The sequence below is a fragment of the Mandrillus leucophaeus genome, unplaced genomic scaffold, assembly GCF_000951045.1.
Source record: "Mandrillus leucophaeus isolate KB7577 unplaced genomic scaffold, Mleu.le_1.0 Scaffold159, whole genome shotgun sequence".
Taxonomy (NCBI): Eukaryota; Metazoa; Chordata; class Mammalia; order Primates; family Cercopithecidae; genus Mandrillus; species Mandrillus leucophaeus.
This window is the reverse complement of record NW_012101576.1, coordinates 141,374-160,299: the sequence shown is the minus strand read 5'-3', so window position 1 is coordinate 160,299 and position 18,926 is coordinate 141,374. Positions and strand designations below refer to the sequence as shown.

At 48.6% G+C, this 18,926-nt stretch overlaps 2 protein-coding genes across 7 annotated transcripts in view; both read left to right on the top strand.

Annotated features, from left to right (window-relative positions):
* The window catches only part of ATF3 (activating transcription factor 3), a 53,974-nt gene extending 41,434 nt beyond the window's left edge, over positions 1-12,540 (top strand). Inside the window, exons 1-5 of one of the 6 annotated variants that reach the window (XM_011975771.1) lie at positions 455-775; positions 2,679-2,686; positions 6,826-7,021; positions 9,882-9,989; positions 11,120-12,540. In XM_011975771.1, the coding sequence (XP_011831161.1) occupies positions 569-775; positions 2,679-2,686; positions 6,826-7,021; positions 9,882-9,989; positions 11,120-11,317 (717 nt within the window). In that variant the 5' untranslated portion in view covers positions 455-568 and the 3' untranslated portion in view covers positions 11,318-12,540. Of the gene's footprint in view, positions 1-454; positions 776-1,015; positions 1,117-2,678; positions 2,687-6,777; positions 7,022-9,881; positions 9,990-10,794 lie in introns of those variants that run through there. The other 5 variants (XM_011975774.1, XM_011975775.1, XM_011975772.1 and 2 more) reach the window with 5 other exon arrangements.
* Positions 12,541-16,217: 3,677 nt separating this feature from the next.
* FAM71A (family with sequence similarity 71, member A) lies at positions 16,218-18,539 on the top strand. The gene has a single exon (XM_011975769.1). The coding sequence runs from the start codon at positions 16,641-16,643 to the stop codon at positions 18,426-18,428; it is 1,788 nt and encodes a 595-aa protein (XP_011831159.1). The 5' UTR covers positions 16,218-16,640; the 3' UTR covers positions 18,429-18,539.
* Positions 18,540-18,926: the final 387 nt, after the last annotated feature.

Genomic DNA, 18,926 nt, shown 5'->3' with positions numbered 1-18,926 from the left:
CCCCTATTCTGTCCCTGCTAGAGAAGTAGGAGGCCAGTGGGGGAGGGGGTATTTTCCTGAAGCTCCAGAAAATGACCACGCATTTTAGAGAAAGGTCGTGCCCGCTTCCCAGCCTCACCTAGTCTGGGCTGGGGCCGGGACCCGCCTCCCCACCTTCCCCGCCCCCCCGCTCCTCAACCTAGCGGAGGGAGAGATGCCAGCGCGGTGGAGTCATGCCGCTGGCTTGGGCACCATTGGTCATGCCTGGAACACGCAGCAGCGAGTACGCACATCTGGCGGCTATCCCAGGCGACTCCGGTCCTGATATGGAGAGAGAGGGCGGGCTGGTGTGTGTCTCAGTAAGCGAGGCTGGGGGAACGCGCCTCGGCTGGCTCCTCCCCGAACTTGCATCACCAGTGCCCCCCCATCTCCACCCGCCTTCCGCCCCGCCTTGGCCCCTCCCCCACCCCCTTCCTCCGCTCCGTTCGGCCGGTTCTCCCGGGAAGCTATTAATAGCATTACGTCAGCCTGGGACTGGTAACACGGAGTAAACGACCGCGCCGCCCGCCTGAGGGCTATAAAAGGGGTGATGCAACGCTCTCCAAGCCACAGTCGCACGCAGCCAGGCGCGCACTGCACAGCTCTCTTCTCTCGCCGCCGCCGGAGCGCACTCTTCAGCCCGCGCGCCGGCCGTGAGTCCTTGGTGCTCGCCCGCCGGCCAGACAAACAGCCCGCCCGACCCCGTCCCGACCCTGCCCGTCCTCCGGACCCTGGCCGCCCCGAGCGGAGCCTGGAGGTGAGCGCTGGAAGCCAAGGGAGTGAGCGCGACGAGGGCGGCTTGCCTTCATTCCCTTCGCGCCGCTCTAAGTAACCAGTCCGCCGACCCCTGACCCACCCCAGATCTGCGCCCCCAGTCTCCGGCTTGGAAATAACTCTGGCTTTAACTTCTTCTAAGCCACCGCTGCTCCTCGGCGCTTTGAAAAGTTTCCCGCAAAGCGAAAGAACTAACTTTCTCTTTTGACTTGGGGCGCGAAAGGTTCCTGGTGACGGAGGTCGGGCGTCCACTCTGCCGCCAGCCTGGAGCGCCGCTTCTCTCCGCAGACGGCGCTGGCTTGCGGGGCTGGGAGAGGGCGTGAGGTGGGTGGGCGGGTGCGCTGGGGTGTCCGAGGCTGCCCAGCTCGCCGTCCCGCTGCATCCCTCGCTTCGAGACACGGCACTGAGGGAGCCGATCCTTCCCGGGGTCGGCAGAGAGGCACGAAGGCGGGAGGCTTGCGGGAGGGCTGCCCCACGCGCCGAGAGGAATGAATGGGGAAGGGGCAGGAGGGCGGGCGGCGTCGCGTGCGCGGCCGCTGGGGGTCGCCCTGGGCACCCCGGAGCGCTGGCGGCAGGACCGTGAAGGCAACCCCGAGAAAAAGTTAGCTGGGATAAGTTTGGAAGTGGAGAGCGCTGGTGGGTCGCGCTGTCCCAGGGCGGACGACGGGAAGGGCTCCCGGCACCGGCTGGTGTCTGGAACCTGAGCCCGGGACTCCCACACACCTGGGACTCTCACTCTGGCTTTTCCTTCGGCGGGTCCGCGGGAGACCCACCGTGGCGGGGAAGCGAGGGTGTGGAGCCAGTTGTGCAGATATTTGAGAGAATGGCTTTGTGGTCTAGTGCCAGGACTCTGAGCGCTTACACTGCAATCGATGTCGTTGAGCCTCAGTATGCCGAGCCGGGAAATAGGGGCACATGGGCAGTACCGGCCCCCTCTGCGTGTTGGAGGGCACAATGCAGTGGTTGGACCAGATAACTGCTAAGGTCCTTTCTGTCTGGAGATTTTCAGATTCTGGGGTGGTGTAGTGGGAAGAAAAGGAGCCAGTGAGGGGACTTGAATGCTGTGGGTCTCTATCTAATGTCATTGACCGGTGTCCAGACAGTGGGGGAAAGGGGACTTTTCTGCAGGGCATCTTTTCCCTCACCAGTTTTCTTTCCACTGGATTCCTTCTCCTTCTCTGCTCCTCCTATCCCCATTTTTGTCTCTCATCTACTTTCTTTCCTCCTAAACATTTTCTTTTCCCTAATTTCATTGCAGAGGTCACATATGCTTTCTTACAAATAAAATAGTTACGAAATCCTTGATGAAGCCAGAAAAAAAAAAAAAAGGAGAGCCAGAAAATCTGGATGTTCTCTCAATGTACCCCTTTCGTTGTAGGTGACAGTCATATCTTCTGTTCGAAGTTTCTGTCTCCATAACTTAAAGTGAAGGCAAAAAATTGGTATTACTGTCTCCGTTGTTTTGCAGTTAGCATTGGTTGTAGAATAATGCTACAACATACAGGCTCCTGCTTTGAGGATATCCTGGCCAAAGATGGGATGAGGTGAGGATTGCAGTTACTGTCAGAATTGTTTCAGAGACAGCAAAGAAAGCAGCACCCCACGCCCGCAGTGGGGATAAGATACAGCACCCAGCATCTGTGGCAGTGCTGGGAGCCTTCTTTTTCTCTCTCTTCCTCCTTGCCCTTTAGCCATTATAGAATTCCTTTCTCTCCATGGCCCTTTTCTTCGATAGCCCCTCCCTATCTCAGTCCTGTCAAAGTCTCCTTTGTGGTTGGTACCAAGTGCCAGGACTCTTGACCCCTTATCTACCTGGCTAATGGCTCTGTTCTCTGGTTGCCTTGTTGGTTGATCCCTTGAGGTGGTGATACCTATTGGTGATGGAGCAAAATGAGCAGTTGGTGGGTGGTCAGCAACTTGGCATGGGATGGGCCACTCACCAGCTTTATGACCTCAGGCAAGTCATTTTTACCTCCCTGGACCAGTATACTCATTACAAAATGAAAATCTGACCTAGATGATTCTAATATTGAGAGGGTGTGATTTCCATTAGATAGAGTCCATGATTCCTTTCTTTTTAAAATTGGCTGGGCATGGGACAAGGCCAGTGGCTTCAAGTGTTACCTAGGCAGGGGAGGAGGAAGGACATAGTCAAGATGCCACAGAAGCTTTCCAAGGGAGAAATGGTTTATAAGTGAGAATTGGTTTTCTTTCAAATATGTAATGGAGAAATGCTGGTGTCAGCAAATAGTGGGGTGACATCTACCTGGTCTGCAAAGAACCTGGGGTCAATCAGAGTACAAAAGAGGCTCTGAATGACCTGAATTTCTTGAAGGTTTTAGTTAATTCCTCACTAACAGGGCTTTGTTGAATTGATAACAACAGAATGAGTTTTTCCTGAAATGGAGAAGATGGAGTCACCGTAGTAATAACTACCCAGTGTATATGTAAATCTCATATATCCTTCTTAACAGCCCTTTGGGGCAGGCAGTTTTGATCTCAAATTACAGAGGAAGAGAATGAGAGGCCCAGAAACCCTAAGTGATTTGTTGGTGAGTGCTTAGTTTGTGATTGGCACTGATAGGTTTAGAAACATTGTCTCTGGCCCTTGATGCCCAGCTTTGCACCTACAATCTTCAAAAGGTCTGGGAGGAAGACCAAGATATGAAGAGTTAGTGAAAGGCCAGTATTGGCTTCCTAGTAACATAAGATGGTTAGCGAGCAATGCTTAGTGGAAAGAGGATGAAAATTAAAAGTGAAAATTCAATGTAGCTGTAGCTACTAGGAAATAAAAATCTGGGAGCTGAATTTCCAGTTAAAGGAATACATGAGTAGTTTCACTTTCTTGAAAATGATGTAACTACTAATGATACATCATGATTTCTGATTGGAAATAATCAAGCAGAAACAAAATGCAAGTTCTTGGTAGCAAGTCTGAACAATTTTATGATCAGCATAGAAAGTCAACTCTGATCTGAGGTCCCCAAACAATTTTTTTCAATGATCAGGATGTTTGAGGATCTCAACTTTCTGAAAAATTGTCTGATGATTTAACTTCATTTCCTTGTGGGGACACAGCCTGAGTCTAGGCTGAATCATAACTCAAGAGACTGACTAAAGGAATAACTAGAAAGTATCCCAAGAAGTTAAGCTTTAGCCTAGTGCCAAGAAAACCCAGATCTCTACAGATACATCTGTTTTACTTTCTGAAAGACTTTTAACATTTTTACAACCATTTCTGTCCCCAAGTAAGCCCACCCAATGCTTTCCATAAAAGCATTCCATACCACTGACATTCTTCAGCTTCTTTCATTGGGACTGCTGACTTTACATAAGAAAAAGGGTCGGGATGGGAGTCACAAACAGCAGACCCCAAGCCCTGAGATCTCATTAATAAACCTAGTTGGGTGGCAAAATGGAACTACACTCTACTGCAGTGAAATTCAAAGTACCCATGTAGAAGGGAGCCATCCAGGCCTCCGAACAAAGACTAGCCCAGTGGTAGCTCTGAATGTCATCCCTGAATCACTGGGTTTTTAATAAAGTTGGAAAGGGCAGGGAAACATGAATGCATGGAAGAATCTTAAGCCTCTGACTTTAGAAGTCTAGTTTCTCAGAGTTTATTGCCTGACAGTGACAAGTATCCTCCCAGCATCCTAAGATTATAGGATTAAACTGAGAGAAGAACTTCAGTTCTGACTCATGACACAGGGCTTTGGGAAAAGAATTACATACATAGCCTGGGTTTCTTTGACTAGTCAAGGGCAGCTTTCATTGGCCTGGAAGTCTTGCCTCCATTGGTGTATGTTAGATCTCTAGGGGGAGTTGAAGTCAGGGTATTCTATTCAGAAGCCTTTGAGATCAAAGAGGGTGACCAGCCACCCTCCCTCCTGGACCCCACAGAGCCTCTGTCAGAGAGCCAGCCCTGGGCTGGAGAGATCTCTGGGAGGCCTAGTAATCATGGAACTCCTGGCCAAAGGAATGTTTTCCAGGGCATATTCATGTATTAGTTCCTCAATTCCTCGTAGGATATTATGGGAAAATAGGGTGATTGTTACAAGCCCTCTTTAACAGAGGAGAAAAAGCCACTGGGAGGTACAATGATAACACATGATGGAGTAAGTGGGCTTCAGATTTTCATCTTCTGACCCCAGTATGAGAATTTTGTGGATAAGAGACCCACTTGCTCACATTGCCAGAGGGCAGGTAGCAAGCAGCCTGGGTGTGCACCCTGACATAAAGATTAGCAGTTCATTAAACAGAGTTCAAGTTATCCCCAGGAATCTCTACTTAGCCTCGCCTCCATCACTTCATTTCCAGGCCTCCCACCTACCTTAAGGCCTGTCCCCCAAAAATTTGCTCTGGTTTTTTGTTTTGTTTGTGCAATATAACATAATACTGGTTTGTTTTTGTAATGTGTAATAATATTTGTTCATTTTTTGCAATGTACAAATTAAGGGCATGAATCCTGGAGCCAAACTAACTTAATTCCAAATCCTGATGCTGCCCCATATTAATTCTGTGACTTTGGACAAATGACTTAGTTTGTCTAAACCTCAGTTATCTCATCTATAAAAGGGGGCTAAATCCTAACTCACTGGGTTCTCATGAGGATTAAACAAGATAGTGCCCCTAAGGTTTCTGGTATGAAGGAGGCACTCCTTAAATGTTTGAGACTTGCCAGAGGGCTTCTTCGCTGTCTGGACTGTGCTAATGACCACAGATCCCTGGTGAGAGGAATGCCCAGACCACACTCATCCTACACTCGTCCCTATACTCATTGCCCCTTGGAAACCAACTGCAGGGAGGAGGGGGAATGGCCACTGCTGGAGGGAGTACACAGCAGGCCAAGACTTATGGGGGACTCTTCCCAATTGGGTCCGTGTAACTGTCACTATTTCTACTCTTTTTTTTCCTTTTGTCATCCTTTTGGGTTCACTGAGCTATAGAATAATAGAGGGAGATGAATTTAGCAACTACATCGCTGAAGCTTCTCCCCCGGAAGTTGGACCCAAGCAATGGGAATGAGAAAGGTAATCTTGGACTATGGGGGGCATTTGATTTGATGGCCCCATCCCCACTTCATTTATTCAGTTGGCCAGTGAGGCATGGCGAGTCAGGTGCTGGGCCAGACTCTGGGTAAAGCAATGGTGTAGACTCAATGCTGGCATTGGAGGAGCTCTCAGTCATTTACCAGACACAGACTGGGTCCTAGAGAGCTGAAGTGACTGGCTCAAGTCACTGCTCTTTAGTGCCAGAGCCAGCCCCAGGGTTCTCTGTCCCTACACCCAGCCTAAGTCTCTCCCTATACCACAGGTCTGAACAACTCCCACACAATACGGCACCTCACTTTTCTTTAAGGCCTTTTGCTTTGCCAACCTTAACCTTAAGAATCCACCTCCCCATCCCCTGCCAAAGTCTGGGGTGAAGAAACACACCTGGCTACGGTTACCTTTCTCATTCCCACTGCTTGGGCCCAACTTCCGGGAGAGAAGCTTCAGAGATGTATTTGCTAAATTCAAGGATTCCCCACTTTTTGCTTTTACTTCCACTCACTGATAGTTTCAACTTGATGTCAAGCCTCTTTGCAAAAGAGGCTGAAAATGAGGTTACTCATGATTTTTAAAATGGCCTCACTGATTTTTAAAAAGTGTTCTTCCTCTTTCAGGACTGTTTGAGGCCACATTTGCACATAGGCACACCAGCCGAAACTCATAGCTCTTGTGAATTCAGAGTAGCCTGAAACATCATCCCTAATAAACTTCAAATAAGCATTTTGTTCATGTCACTGAGCTGTGTGCATTTTAAGAACCTGTTTTACTTAAGATGAGGATGGCATGAAACGAAAACAAAACAGAAACCCAATGGCTTATGGAACTTTTCTCTGAGGGTGGGGTTCTGGTGTTGGAGGTCTGGTGGAGGAAAGGGACTTGATCCCATGCCCCAGAGCCCCTGAAACAGTTTGGGTTTCAATGTGTCTTTCAGCAAAATGATGCTTCAACACCCAGGCCAGGTCTCTGCCTCGGAAGTGAGTGCTTCTGCCATCGTCCCCTGCCTGTCCCCTCCTGGGTCACTGATGTTTGAGGATTTTGCTAACCTGACGCCCTTTGTCAAGGAAGAGCTGAGGTTTGCCATCCAGAACAAGCACCTCTGCCACCGGATGTCCTCCGCGCTGGAGTCAGTCACGGTCAGCGACAGACCCCTTGGGGTGTCTGTCACAAAAGCCGAGGTGGGTTCTACCACAGGTGTTCATTCTTTTAGCACATGTTTTGCTCACAGCCACTGTGTGTTGGGCATGTTCTAGGCAGGGGGCTGTTGTTGAGAGTGAAACAAACGAAACCCCTGCCCTCAGGGAGCTTACCTTCTCCTGGGAGGAGACAGACAATACATAACATGTAAATACATTAAGAGATGAGTGCAAAGGAGAAAAAAGCAGGGAGTGAGGCAGAGAGAACAGGTAGGGGTGGGGTTGGTGGGTTTAAAAACTTTTCAGGCCAGGCATGGTGGCCCACGCCTGTAATCCCAGCACTTTGGGAGGCCAAAGTGGGATTATCGCTTGAGTCCAGGAGTTTGAGACCAGCCTGGGCAACACAATGAGACCCAATCTCTACAAAAATATTAGCTGGGCAAGGTGGTACACGCCTGTAGTCTCATCCACTTGAGAGGCTGAGGTGGGAGGACCGCTTGAGCCCAGGAGGTTGAGGCTGCAATGAGCCATGATCACCTCACTGTAGTCCAGCCTGGGTGATGGAACAAGACTCATTTTGCTTTTAGAGACGGTGTTGCTCCATCACCCAGGCTGGGGTACAGTGGGGTGATCACAGCTCATTGTAGCCTCAATCTCCTGGGCTCAAGCCATCCTCCTGCTTCAGCCTCCCAAAACACTGGGATCACAAGCATAAGCCATTGCACCCAGCCGGGGTTGCTGTTTTAAATTAGTAAGTCAGGGAAGGATTCACTGATAGTGGCTTTTGAGCAGAGGTCAAAAGGAAAGGAAGAAGGAAAGAGGAGAGGGAAGAAGTCATGTGGGTATCTGGTAAAAGAAATTCAGGGCACTGAGGTGGGAGTATTGGTGCCTGGTGGGCTGTGCAGTGGGGCAGAGTATGGGGGTGGGAGATAAATAGGGGCTGGTCATATTGAGTCTTACAGACTATTGTTGTATAGATGTGGCCCTGTGCTCAGAGTGAGGTGGGAAACCACAGAAGGGTTTTGAGCAGAGAAGCAACAGGATTCAACACGCGCACACACACACACACACACACACATTTTTTTTGAGATAGAGTCTTGCTCTGGCACCCAGGCTGGAGTGCAGTGGCATGATCTTGGCTCACTGCAACCTCTGCCTCCCAGGTTTAAGCAATTCTCATGCCTCAGCCTCCCAAATAGCTGGGATTACAGGTGCCCGCCACATGTCTGGCTATTTTTTGTATTTTTTTAGTAGAGACGGGGTTTCTCCATGTTGGCCAGGTTGGTCTCGAACTCCTGACCTCAGGTGATCCACCCGCCTCAGCCTCCCAAAGTGCTGGGATTACAGGCGTGAGCCACCATGCCCAGCCTTGATTTATATTTTTAAATGATCACCCTGGCTGTCATGTTGAGAATGGGCAGTAGGGGCAAGACAGAAGCTGAGTGCGCAGAAAGGAGACCGTGGCAGGAATCCACGTGAGTGGGTGTGGCGGGGGGCTGCGTCAGGAGGGAGCAGTGCAGGTGCGGAGAAGTGGTTGGCTTTGGATCTGACTTGAAGGTAAAGCGGATTTGCTGATAGATTGGATGTGGGGTATGAGAGAAAGGGAAGACTCAAGGGTGACTGAGTTTTCTGGCCAGCACAGCTGTAAGAATGGAGCGTCCATTTGCTGCTGAGATTTGGGATTATAGGGGTTAGGGTGGTGGCAAGAGCAGGAGATCTGTCCTATTCTGCACCCCTGTGGAGATGTCAAGCAGGCAGTTGAATATGTGATTCTGGAGTTCAGAGGAGAGTCTGGTCTAGAGATAATAGAGTTGGAAATTATCAGCATATAGATGGCACTTAAAAGCCATGAGTCAGGATGAGGCCACCTTCTGTGTCCAGTTGTTCTGAAGAAGCATGGAGTGTGGTGGTCCCTATTTGTATCACTACTAGGACCCAAGCACCTAGACAGTAGAGCAAGGACCAGGCAGCCTGCCCCACCCTTCCCTGTAGCAATGTTCACAGCCTTGGGACCAGGTGTTGCTCCAAGTTCACTTCTGTCTTACACACTTGCACTGTTCCACACTTGGCAACCTTGCATAAGACCCCTGGAATAATAAACATGGTGAGAAGTCTGGGAGGCGGCTTCTGGTGATGTCATAGTGGCTTAAGGATGTCAGAACTGAGGTTCCACCATTTTATTGGCCTTTTCCTCGTGGTGGCAAGTGGAAGTGTTTCACGCTTACTAAACTGGCATGACTGCAGCCTTTGGGCAAGGAGTAGTGAGACTGACCTAAAAGATGGTCCTAGTTCACCACTTGCAGGTGGCACCCCAACATGGGCCGATTAATGCCACTTTGGTTGGGAATGGGCTTAGGTGCCTTCTCTGCAGGAGCATCATGGGCTTCTCCCAAATTTGGGAAGCTGGTGCTCTGATGCTCCAGGTGAAGTCAGAGGTGAATGGGGTTTGCCCTTGGGTCTTGAATCGAAGAAGAGGCTGGGAGAGGGTGGCTAGGTGATGATCCTGAGGTCGTTCCTGGTTCCCAAAGAGAGGAGATGTTTACCAAACAGAATCTGTTTCGGCTTTAAATGATTACGGTTAGTACCAATAGTTATCAATTTGCATATTATCCTCGTCTCAAAATCCAAATGCATTTTCAAAATTGGCTAACTTTTAATTTACTAATATATTGCTGGTATAATTTTAACTTTGATTTTTATTCTTCACTCACGTGTGTGTGTGTGTGTGTGTGTGTGTGTGTAGGGGTTTTCACACAAAAGTCTAGAGCTTTATTTTTTTGGGGTCCTTTAGCCCTAGCACTGGACCTTGTCTGCCAGCTTTTGCTGGCAGTAAAAGGCAGTGTATTTGAGATAGGTGGCGTTTCTTACTACCCTTTAAATGTGTCCCTTTTGGATTTTATAGGTAGCCCCTGAAGAAGATGAAAGGAAAAAGAGGCGGCGAGAAAGAAATAAGATTGCAGCTGCCAAGTGCCGAAACAAGAAGAAGGAGAAGACGGAGTGCCTGCAGAAAGTAAGTGCCTTCTAGCCTTCCCCTTCCTCTCGCTCATGCCTATCCTCACCAGCTTCATGTGGCTGTCAGAAGAAGAGTTAGAAAACCCCTTACCTGATTATAATTTCCCAAGAAGGGCCTTGTAGCTGGTAGCAGAAATGCCAGTTGCAGAATAAGGAGGTGGCAAAGCAATAAACACAATGGATGTGACTGTGGATATATAAAAGCAGGTGTGTGAATTCGTCTGATGCCCGACTCCCAGCAGCCTCGGCCAGTTCATACATGTCCATCAGCTTCCAGGCTGCAGGACATGCCAACCCAGTTAAAGAGGCTTCACTTGACTGTTTTTCTGAGAAAAGGAAGCTGCCAGCTCTCATTTGGCTCACTATGAATAGCCTTTAATTAATCTCTTCAAACAAGTAATTTCCTTAATCCACAAGCAGTGGTTACATTTGCTTTGCATTCTTGTCTGTTTCCTAACTCTACAGTCCTTCTCCCTGGCTTAGCCAGCAAGCTGAGCCCCTGGCTGTGGTCAGCCGGCCCGCCTTGAAAGAGAGATAGCTTTTGTGGGTAGGCAGGGTGGCCGGTGGTGCCCAGCAGTCTTTCCAGTGGTTGTGTCCCTCCTCCAAATGCGGTTAGGCCAGGGCAGAGTCTTAACCCAGGTCCCACAGATCCCCAAAGGGTTATATTGATTGCTTCAGGGGATCAGTGAAAATTAGGGAATTTTGTATGTTGCCATATACATTTTTTCTGGGGAGATGAGCTTCTCATTGAGATCTGTGACTGAGAATCGACTAAGCCTCCATGAGTCTGGATTTCTCCCCAGCTCCCAAGGCCCTTTTGGGTTCTAGAAGACCTGCATATGGGCTGCTGACTCATGCAAATGAGGTATCTGAACTATTGGTTCCTCTGCAGCTTCAGTATTAGTAGAGTCACAGACCACCTCTGTGGCATCACCAGGGCTTCTCTGAAGAAGAGGGTCTGCATTTTCCTAAACCTAGTGCTGCTCTCCCATCTCCCATCTTCCTCTCCCAGCTTGATGGGCCCCAGGGTGTCCCAGGTGCACCCCTGCATCCAGGCAGCAGTCCAGGCCACTCTCTCCTCACTGGCCCTTGGCTCCTTTCTTGATGCCTCTGTTGCTTGTCCCCCAGGAGTCAGAGAAGCTGGAAAGTGTGAATGCTGAACTGAAGGCTCAGATTGAGGAACTCAAGAATGAGAAGCAGCATTTGATATACATGCTCAACCTTCATCGGCCCACGTGTATTGTCCGGGCTCAGAATGGGAGGACTCCAGAAGATGAGAGAAACCTCTTTATCCAACAGATAAAAGAAGGAACATTGCAGAGCTAAGCAGCCGTGGTATGGGGGCAATTGGGGAGTCCTCACTGAATCCTCATTTTATACTGAAAACCCTGAAGCCATTGGAGAGCTGTCTTCCTGTGTACCTCTAGAATCCCAGCAGCAGAGAACCAACGAGGCAGGAGGTCCTGAAATGACTCAGTGGGCCCTTCCCATTCTGCCCCAGAGTGGGTCTTGGACCAGAGCAAGTGCATCCTTGCCTCAACTCCAGGATTTAGGCCTTACCACACTGGCCATTCTTATGTTCCAGATGGCCCCCAGCTAGTGTCCTGCCTGCCTTTCATCTGGATTCTACAAAAACCAGGATGCCCACCCTTAGGATTCATGCAGAAGTGTCTGTACCTTGGGTGGGAGGGATGGGGCCATCTCCTTCACCGTGGCTACCATTGTCACTCGTAGGGGATGTGGAGTGAGAACAGCATTTAGTGAAGTTGTGCAATGGCCAGGGTTGTGCTTTCTAGCAAATATGCTGTTATGTCCAGAAATTCTGTGTGCGAGAAAACTAGGCAATGTGCTCTTTTGATGTTTGTGTCACACAACACTGATGTGACTTTTATATGCTTTTTCTCAGATCTGGTTTCTAAGAGTTTTGGGGGGGGTGCGGGGCTGTCACCACGTGCAGTATCTCAAGATATTCAGGTGGCCAGAAGAGCTTGTCAGCCCCTGGAGAACAGAATTCTCCCAGTGTTAACACAAAATCCATGGACAGCATGATGGCAGGTCCTCTGTTGCAAACTCAGTTCCAAAGTCACAGGAAGAAAGCAGAAAGTTCAACTTCCAAAGGGTTAGGACTCTCCACTCAATGACTTAGGTCAGGAGTTGTGTCTAGGCTGGAAAAGCCAAAGGATATTCCATTTTCCTTTCCTTGTGGTTAAAAACCACAGTCAGTGGAGACATATTTGGAAACCCCAGTCAGTGGCGCCTAGGTGGTGCCCAGGCTTCAGCATTATTGGATGTCAATAGCATTGTTTTTGTCATGTAGCTGTTTTAAGAAATCTGGCCCAGGGCGTTTGCAGCTGTGAGAAGTCACTCACACTGGCCACAAGGATGCTGGCTACTGTCCGTTAAAATTCTGATGTTTCTGTGAAATTCTCAGAGTGTTTAATTGTACTCAATAGTATCATTACAATTTTCTGTAAGAGAAAATATTACTTATTTATCCTAGTATTCCTAACCTGACAGAATAATAAATATTGGAACCAAGACATGGTAAACACGTGTTGTGTTGGTTTCTGTTCATTTAAATCTGTTGGTTGTTGAGATCTAGCCATTCCCTGCCTTTCCCTCCCCATTATGGGGGTTGCCTAGCTTTAAACTTCTCCAGATGTCATCCTTTGCTCTTTGGGGCATCACTAGATGGGATAGTTGACTTTCAGTCCTGTTCCTCAGTCTCGGGCACCTTCTGCTCAATTTCTCATTGACAAACCCTGAAACACGGCACCAAACATATCCTTTAGATCAACAGTTTGGTGTTTAGAATTTTGATATAAAATCTGAATTGCTAGATACCTTAATTATTTTCTCAGAATGTACAAACACCTGAAACATACACCTACTGTTCAGCTTGAACCTTTGACCCCTAACATTCTGCCACGGAACTCCTCTCAGAGAGTTACTCACTTGAGTTACATCTGTTATGTCTAAATGTGTGTCTCATTGTTGGCAAATACATATCAGAAAAGAATGGGAAGGGGTACTGGAGGAAGAAAGAGAGAACCATTTTAGACAGCATGGGTGTGATAATTCAAAGAAAGGTATTCCACTGAATTTCCTGGAATTTCCAGGGCATATGATTCCTTAGGCCTGCAACAGAGCCAGGCCCCCTTGCTTTTTGTGCTTCTCTATAAGGTTCACAGGCTAGACATAAAAACTGGCCACTTGCCACTGGTGCCATTCTTCAGAGAGTCACTGTCTTCATTAAATGTCAGATTCATTCGTGCGAATTCTGTGCCTACTTCTTTGACCTCATGCATGGTTCCTTTAAATGATCACTTATGACACAGGTGTCTTCATTTTACTCTCTTAATCGCACATCAGGGGTCTTTCCTAGTCTGTCAAGAGCCATCTGATGTTAATACCATTCACCACTTCTTTCAGGAGATAATCTATGTTCCTTTTCTTGGTGGAGGGGAAAACGTCCCTTGCATTTACCTTCTAGTTATGGGTAGAGGCACCAGCCACCAGCCATTATAAAACACAAGACAGTTTGTAAGCTGCCATGGACAACAATGGATTAGAGAGGAAGGAAGTTGGGGGCGGATGGTGGCTGTGGCAAGAAAACTTGATGTGTATGGTAAGTGTAAATGAAGTTGTCACAAATGCATTAAAAATTGTTTTATGTAGCCAAGGTTATGTTTTGATACTTTAATTTTAAAAAGGATGATGACTATGCATTTACCATCAAGTTATTTCGTTTCTTTTGTTTCACATTTAGAGGAAAGGGAAGGTGGGGGGATCTGAGAGAATAAGCTTAGATGGGGCCACCACCATTGTCAAGCACCCGGTTTGACAGTGTCTTTGCACCGAGCTGTCTCCTGTTGGTAGTGGTGATGTCACACTGCCAGGGTGTGGAAAGCCACCCTCCCTTCCCTCTCTTGCCTTCCACCTGCCCCCCTGGCTTTCCCTGAGAGCTGGCCTGATACCTCTTTCAGAGTCAAGAGCTTTTAAAGGGTTCTGGCCCAGGGCAGGATTTCTGGAATGGAATCTTTCCACTTTCTGTTAACTGAAATACTATTTTCCATCCGTATCCTAATTTCTCCCCACGGGCTTTGAATAAACCTTCAACACGCCAACCCATGTCAAGCTTTCTCCTCTCTTCCCTGTCCCATAACCTCTGGTTGGGTTCATGTACTGTTTCTTTGTGGAGTGAATAGTGTTTCCAATTAGAATCTGCCTGAAATGAGGCCACATTTGCCCACTGAGCATCCTGTGTTCTTACGGTGGCTGTCACTCCAGAAGATTTTAACACGATCTCATCAAACACTGCTTTCAGGAAGGAATTTACACTTAAAAGGACTGTTGAGGACTAATGCTAACAGAAGCTAACATTTATTGAGTAGGACAATACACTAAACACTTCACATGTATTATCCCATTTAATCCTCACAACAACTGCTATCCCCATTTTACAGATGAAGGAGTGGAGAGCTCAGTAACTTGCTCGAGGTCTCACAGTGGATCTTTCCAAAGCTGAAGCCTATGCTTTTTTTCAACCACAATGGTTTCAAACAAGAGTATATACATTTATGTGTGTGTGGTAAAATATACAAAAAAATTGCCATTGTAACTATTTTGAAGTGTACAATTCAGTGACATTAAGTACATTCACAATGCTGTGTAACCACTACTGTCTAGTTTCAGAACTTTTTCATTGTCCCCAAAGGAAATCCTGTACCCATTAAGGAGTCACTCTTCATTCCCCTTCCTTCCAGCCTCTGGCAACCACTAATCTATCTTCTGTTTCTATGGACTTGCCTGTGCTGGATATTTTATGTAAATAGAATCATACAATATGTGGCCTTTCAAACAATATGGCTGGCTTCTTTCACTTAGCATAATGTTTTCAAGTGTCAGCCTAGTGTATTATGTAATAGTGCCTTATTTCTCTATGGCTGAATGGTATTCTGTTATATGGATACTCTACATTTCGTTTATCCATCAGTCGATAGACAGGTGTGTGTATGTTAAGAAAGAGTTAGCCTTTATCTTCAAGGACTAAATCTCTAAGGTAGGATTTCGGGCCTATCAAGCTGGGAGAAAAGACAGTTGGAAGCAGGGGCTCCTTCTCAGAACTTCCAGGTAACAGCTTGGAAATAACTTATTCCTGGGCTAGCTCTGTGGGCACGGCAAGGCAGGAGGTATAGTGGCACCTGTTCCCCATGGGTGTAAATGGCTTCCAAACTACTTCTGCATGGTAGAGAGGTGAGTAGAGGAGGGCCTTTGGTAAGCTCCTGGAATGTAAGCTCACAATTTCCATCCTACCCTCTTCTCCTGGCATTTCACAGGGTAGGGGGTAAGAAGAGGCATGGGGCAAACACTGGGGGCCTTGAGAAAATATCTGGGCTCCCTGACACAGGAGGTTGGTATAAACATGATGGAGGGGAGGAATAGAGGTGGCCCCCTGGATAATTTAATCCCCAACTCAGCGCAGCCCCTTCCTCAAGTGGTTGTCCTGGATTCTCCATAACATGCACACACACACACACACACACACACACACACACACACACACACAGAGAATTAATTATGCAACTTATTTGGCTTGCCCAAGCTTTTTTTGTAAGTTCTGTAGTGGTTCAGAAGGAGACTTTAAAAGCAGCAACACTTGTATTCAAATAATGCCTCCACTGCCTACAAGTTCTACGAATGTAGGTAAGTTACACAACTTCAGTTTTTTTACCTGTAAGATGAGAAGAGTTGCACTAGTATCAAACTGGAATGGAGTTTGATACATAGTATGGCACCTAGGAGAAGCAATCTCTCATGTTATTATTAAAGATTGAGGTTATTACGAAAGTTTTCCGTTGTCAGCATGAACTGAGATCTTTATGGAAGAGTGGGCTAAGAACCAAGACTGCCAATTCTAGGTTAGAAAAAATTTTAAACCATGTACTCAAATGGTTCAAATTTATCCCATTATCTTGCATTCCTATAGACCCTGTCTAGTTACTGAATCTTTTGAATTGGGAGTGAGGAAAGGGAAGCAACCACACAACATTTTCTCATTTGAAAAAATTTTATTTTGGCACCCACTTGAGTACCTGGTAGGGTGGGGCTGTCCTCTATGGGGGCAAAGGAGTATTAGTGAGGGGATCATGGCCCTGGCCTGGGGGATGACAACAAAGGGCTATGTGACAGCAACAGGTCACAAAGGGAAGCAGAAGATAAATATGGCCGCAAAGGGGGTTTAGGCAGAGAGGGTGATCACTTACTATCACTAGGACTACAGTTGGTAGACTCTCAGGGAGAGAGACTACAAACTGTAGTTAAAAAAATCAGAGGTGGAGGTCAGGGGGTTAGACCCAGAAGAAAACCTCTCTGGAGCCCACCCTGCACCTCTACATCTTGGAAGAGTCTGCAGTTCAGGCACCCCACAGAACCCCCCATAGCAATCATCCGTACTCCCACCCCCACCCCGGCCTCTGGGAGGCTCTCAGGCAACAGCAGGGGCCTGTGGGGTGGGGTGGGATTGAGAGACAAGCTGCAGAGCCATCTTTGTGACCCAGGAGCACCACTGGTCCCTCATCTGCCACCGAGGCCAAGGAAGACCCAGAGACCTGCCTCACCAGCCCTGCCATCGTGCTGAAAGACAGCCATGAATGGTGATTCTCTGCTGCCGTATTATACGGCCCAGAGTGGCTCCAGCATGAGCATGTTCAATACCACCATGGGGAGACTGCAGCGACAACTGTACAAGGGGGAGTATGATATATTCAAATATGCACCGATATTTGAGAGCGACTTTATCCAGATCACCAAAAGGGGAGAAGTGATTGATGTGCACAACCGTGTCCGTATGGTGACCATGGGCATTGCACGAACCAGCCCCATCCTCCCACTCCCAGATGTCATGCTGCTGGCACGACCAGCCACCGGCTGCGAAGAGTATGCTGGACATGGCCAGGCCACCAAGAGAAAAAAACGCAAGGCAGCCAAGAACTTAGAGCTCACCAGGCTCCTCCCCCTGAAGTTTGTACGAATCTCTGTTCACGACCATGAGAAACAACAGCTGCGCCTGAAGTTTGCCACTGGCAGATCTTGCTATCTGCAGTTGTGTCCTGCTCTCAACACACGGGATGACCTCTTTGCTTATTGGGAAAAACTAATTTACCTCTTGCGGCCACCCATGGAGAGTAACAGCAGTACCTGTGGCATTCCAGCTGAAGACATGATGTGGATGCCTGTGTTTCAGGAAGACAGGAGGAGCCTGGAAGCCGTGGATCTTCAAGGAAAAGGGAATCAGGATCAGGTCAGCATCCGGAGCCTTCACATGGCCTCTGAGGTGTGTGGGGCCACCTCTGCTGCTTATGCTGGAGGGGAGGGACTCCAACATGACTTTCACAAACCCACTAATGTGCTCAATGTGTCCATCCCCAAAACATCTACGGAGCTTGCTGAGGAGCCAGCAACAGGGGCAACTAAAGAGGCAGCAGCAGCAGCAGGGGCAGCTGCAGGGACAGCAACAGGCACCATAGCAGGTGCCTTGAGTGTGGCAACAGCCAATTCTGCCCCTGGACAGGTGAGCGTAGCCATAGCTGGGGTGGCCACCATAGGTGCAGGAGGAAGCAAAAGCAATGTGGCCATTGCAGGCACTGCCAGCATGGCTCCAAACAGCACAAAGGTGGCCGTGGCAGGGGCTGCAGGCAAGTCCTCAGAGCATGTTTCCAGCACGTCCATGAGCCTTTCCCGAGAGGGCAGCATGAGCCTGGCCATTGCAGGAGTAGAAATGACCAGCAGGACTGCTGCAGAAACAGACATGGATGCAGCAGCGGGACTTCCTGTCTCCACCCGGCAGAGCAAGAGCAGCCTGAGTGGACAGCATGGAAGGGAGCGAACCCAGGCCAGCGCTGAAGCTTGCACGGAGGGGAGGGAAAGAAGGGAAAAGGACAAGGCTCTTGGAAGGAGTTCCTGTCGCCGCAGGACAGGTGAAAGCCGCCACAAAACAAGGGGGGACAAGATTGCCCGAAAGTCCTCCAGCAGGTCCTCATTCAGCCACAGAGCCAGTAGAGATGACAAAAAGGAGAAAGGCTGTGGCAGCCCAGGGAGCAGCAGGTACGGGGACTCGCATAAAGGTGTCAGCCACACGCCCATCTCAAAGGAGTCCAGGACCTCTCACAAATCTGGGAGGAGTTTATCGACCACCAGCTCCGGATCCAGCAAGAGACTTGGCAGGATCAGCTCTTTCCTGAGGAACGTCAGAGCCAACCTTACTACAAAAGCAGTGGGCACACCACATGGCAGAGATGTGGACATCATGGCTAAGACGGTGGAGAGGAGCACCAACGTGGCCATCGCCGAGACAGCAGAAGGTGGCCAGGGGCTGGAGATGGTTGGTTCTATGACACCAGACATCATGGAGACAATGACCTTTGAAACCCATTAAATAAGACCCAGAGATGGAAGCTGTAAAGGAGCCCAGAGCTCATAGGAGTGTCCCTGGAGAGCCTATTCCAGTATTCTTTACTGCCATTTAAATAAAGAACCATACATCTGAGAGTGGCTTGCTGGCTGAATTTTTGTGTCCCACAGCCCAGCAGTGACCTCACAGTGGATTCTGTGATGTCAACTGTGCTGCAGCCTGAGACCCCAGGATCCAGTCAAGGGGAGCCCCACCTCACACCCATGCTCAGCAGAGCCTAGATGAGTGCTCCAGCCTTCCTCAACCTCTTCCTTGCTTTGGTTCGCCAGGACTATGGCTGAAAGTCTGGTTGGGAGCTTGGAAGCTCTACCTCCACCATCTCCCCATCCTTTTTATAAACTTGTCCCCCCAGCCCTGGAAGATACAAAGACAAAGCAAGAACAGAACTCTCACCCCCTTGCACTATTCAGCGGAGGGAGTAAGGGAGCAGCAGCATGTGTTGGCAACCAGAGCAGGGAGGAA